This window comes from Arvicanthis niloticus, chromosome 5, assembly GCF_011762505.2.
Source record: "Arvicanthis niloticus isolate mArvNil1 chromosome 5, mArvNil1.pat.X, whole genome shotgun sequence".
Classification (NCBI taxonomy): Eukaryota; Metazoa; Chordata; class Mammalia; order Rodentia; family Muridae; genus Arvicanthis; species Arvicanthis niloticus.
The window spans coordinates 97,977,427-97,981,360 of record NC_047662.1 but is presented as its reverse complement, the minus strand read 5'-3'; the positions used below and the strand labels follow the sequence as shown (position 1 = coordinate 97,981,360).

Sequence of the window (3,934 nt, the reverse complement as noted above, 5' to 3'; positions counted from 1 at the left end):
GCAGGGGTGCGGCATGGGCGGACCCCGCAGGGGTGTACGGTGCCCCCACTGATTGCCTTTGCACGAGACCCCAGCCCGCAGCCTCCTCTACGAACACAGCCTCGACGGTCATCCTCGGACCCGCAGGGATTCTCAAACAGCTGCCGCCACCCCAGCCTCCGAGCCACGTCCGGACCCCCTGATAGCCTGGCACCAGAGCGCCAAGGACCCTCGGATCCGTACCCCGCAGGAGCCGTCGGTGGACGCGGCGCTCCAGACCCCGACGTCCCCTGCTCTCAGCGCTCTCGGCGCCAGCCGCAAAGCCCCGGCGTCGGCTCCCGGGGATCGGGATCTGGGACCGGCACGGACGTCCGCAGCTGCAGACGACGGGGGGTACCGGGGACCGCAGCGTCATGACGGCCGAGAGCGCGCCGCCTCCCGCGCCGCAGCCCGAGGCGCTGGCGGCCGTGAAGGAAGAGCGCGGTGAGGCGGCGGCGGCGGGCGCGGGGGTCCCGGCGGAGGCGGCGGGCCGCGGCGCGGGAGGACGGCGACGCAAGCGCCCCCTGCAGCGGGGGAAGCCGCCCTACAGCTACATCGCGCTCATCGCTATGGCCATCGCGCACGCGCCCGAACGCCGCCTGACTCTGGGCGGCATCTACAAGTTCATCACCGAGCGCTTCCCGTTCTACCGCGACAACCCCAAGAAGTGGCAGAACAGCATCCGCCACAACCTCACCCTCAACGACTGCTTCCTCAAGATCCCGCGCGAGGCGGGCCGCCCGGGCAAGGGCAACTACTGGGCGCTCGACCCCAACGCCGAGGACATGTTCGAGAGCGGCAGCTTCCTGCGCCGCCGCAAGCGCTTCAAGCGCTCGGACCTGTCCACCTACCCGGCCTACATGCACGATGCAGCCGCTGCTGCCGCCGCGGCCGCCGCCGCCATCTTCCCGGGCGCCGTGCCCGCCGCGAGGCCGGCCTACCCGGGCGCCGTCTATGCGGGCTACGCGCCGCCGCTTGCCGCGCCCCCGCCGGTCTACTACCCTGCCGCGTCGCCCGGGCCCTGCCGGGTCTTCGGCTTGGTTCCCGAGCGGCCGCTCAGCCCCGATCTGGGCCCCGCGCCGTCAGGGGCCGGCGGCTCGTGCGCCTTCGCGGCTGCGGCGGGCGCGGCCGCCACCGGGAGCTTCCAGCCGGCGGTGTGCACCGGCGCGCGGCCGGTCAACCCCGCCGCCTATGCCGCCGCCTACGCGGGCCCCGACGGCGCGTACCCGCAAGGGGCGAGCAGCGCGCTCTTCGCCGCTGCTGCGGGCCGCCTGGCCGGACCCGCCTCGCCCCCGGCGGGAGGAAGCAGCGGCGGCGTGGAGACCGCGGTGGACTTCTACGGGCGCACGTCGCCAGGCCAGTTCGGAGCGGCGCTGGGGCCCTGCTACAATCCCAGTGGGCAACTCGGAGCCGGTGGTGGCAGTGCCTACCACTCCCGCCACGCCACCGCCTACCCCGGCGCGGTGGATCGGTTCGTGTCTGCTATGTGAGCCGGGGATAGGCACAAAACCTCACTGACTCCAGGACGTTCTGAAAGATGTAAATCCCCGGGGACCGGCGGACAGGACTAAAAAGTGAGACTGAGACTCACCTGCGAGGCCCCCCCCGAGGGTCGCAGAGGCTCGGTGTCTTGTACTGTTCATAGATCCGATTTGCCTTGGACGTGGGCGGACCTAGGGAGGTCACATCCGCGTTTGGACTGACACAAGGGACCCTCGGTGATGCGGAGCTCTAAAGAGCATGCTTTTCCGCCGTTCTACTAGCGAGGGCCCTAGGCTGTAAAGGGTGGAGAGTTGCAGAGTTGTCTACACCAGAATCTAGGATCCCGACCGGTGGTGGAGTCGGATAGCTTCACCATGTGCTACGCTACGCCAAACTCGGGTTACATGCTCGCCTCTTGTACTTCTAACTACCGTACCCCAATAAAAGGCTCGGACCCAGAGGTGCCTTTATAATTAAAGAGAGAACAAGTTTGCAAAAAAAAAAAAAAAATGCTTCCTTAAAAATAGTTGGTTCAGCTGGGCTGGTTTTCCCTGCCTCGGAGAACCGCAAGCCTGAGTCTCAGTCATAACTGAGAATCCCTCTCTGTGTTCCAGCCCCAACACCTGAATTTTAGTCTGTCTGTTCTACAGAACTGTGTGATTCTATCCTCTCATTTTTAAACTCCCTCCCATTATCTTGGTTGCCAACCTTCCATGTTTGGCAGCATTGGTGAGCAACCCAGGTCTTCCCAGTAACCGCTCAACGTCTGAAGGCCATCCAGGAATGGGAACAGATCACTGGCAAGTATTTAACCTAAAGTCCCAGGACTGGCTCCAAGTAGAGATTGTGCCCTAATTATTGAATTTTTTGAGAGAGATGTGTTGGTCATTCTGCAGCAGTGACTACCCAGTCAAAAACCTGATTTTATGTTAAGGAGAATGTAGGTAGGGAGACTTCCTTAACTGGAGCTGTCGGTTGTTTCCTGTGCGCTCCTGCTTCAGCGCCCTCCTCGAACAAAAAGGAAGGAAAAGTAATAAATTGGATGGTTAACAAGGCGATCTTTATTTTTTTAATTTTTTTAAATTTCATTCTGCATCTTGTTTGTTTTAGGCAACAGGTTCACAGACATTAAAATTCATCGTCAGAGGGAAAAATCCAACATGTCTCCATCTTTCTCTTGAGAAGTTTTGATTTTAGAACAAAAATATCTAGCGTTGAGGAGGGGCTCCAGCCCCCTTCTTCAGACAGACCAGAGTTTCTAGATGGACTCGTTTAATTAAAAAATAATCTGAGCAAGTGAACTTGAACAGGAGAAACGTGGCCTCTTTCTGTGTATTTAGCTTGATAAAAAAAGGGAGCGAGAAGCTGTGAAAAGATGCCATGAAAGCAGTGATAATTTGTGTGTGGGGAGGGGGCTTTCTATCCTGTTCACAAAGATGTGTGAAATTGGGTCCTATCAGAGGAGAATTTAACTAAATCATACCTCCAATAAGAAGGAATACAGTACAAGCCACAAGTGTAATTTAAAATTTTTCTAGTAGTTACATTAATCAAAATAAAAATTAGCAGTGGGATTAGTTGTAATAGTAGATTGTATTTAATTCAATATATCTGAAATATAGTGTCCACATACTCAAGACAGACATTGTTAAAATGCTACAGGTTTTCTGTTATTGATGCCTTCGGATGCTGGGGCTATGTTAATTTACAGCTTATCTTGGTCTAGCCACACGCAAATGCTCAACAGGCTTTCCTGACTTTGTGAGGAGAGATGCCCATTTGGAGACATATGGCATTCAGCCCGGTAACTCTGTACTTAAGGTGCTGAGGCCCCTTCCTCTTCCGGTGGGCTTTCCCAGGTATGAGGTTGAGGGTCCTGTGTGTTAGGCTACCAGAAGGTGTGGAACCTTACCTACCTCTCAAAGACTGAAAGTTGACCATCAGCCCTGGCATGTTCTCCTCCGGGCTAAAAAGGAGCAGTATTTGCCCATATTAGTTCTGGTACTGAGTATTTGTATCCTAATTCTCAAACTGGGTGACTTGACACCTTTCCTCTAGCGTCTTTATTTACAAAATGAGATTTTGTGATTGCTACCTCAGACCTTCCAAAAGTTAAAGGGGAAAGAGACAGACAGATGCACGAGAGCGAAGGGGAAGTAAATCTCATTGCAATTGATGCGGGTAGGGAGAGGCAAAAATCTGCCTTATCAGAAAGTTTGAGTGCCCTAATGCTGTAAAGCAGGCGAAAGAAGACAGACCGGAAGGCTGAGACTTCGCATCCACAACGCGTGGGCTTGAGTACTTGCTGAGACGCTGGCCAAGGGAAGAGTCAGTGTTCAGAAAGATGCAACTCTGAGGGAACTGGCTGTGTGGGACCGCGGCGCGCGGGACGGGTCTAGGGGTCCTGGAAGATCCGGACCATGGGCTGAGGGCC

The 3,934-nt window shown here is 56.6% G+C and overlaps 1 protein-coding gene across 1 annotated transcript; it reads left to right on the top strand.

The window, feature by feature from the left end:
- The first annotated feature begins 392 nt into the window (after positions 1-392).
- On the top strand, positions 393-2,485 carry Foxe1 (forkhead box E1). Its single transcript, XM_034503999.2, has one exon. It carries the CDS (start codon positions 393-395, stop codon positions 1,506-1,508), a length of 1,116 nt encoding a protein of 371 aa, XP_034359890.1. The 3' UTR covers positions 1,509-2,485.
- The last annotated feature ends 1,449 nt before the right edge of the window (positions 2,486-3,934 follow it).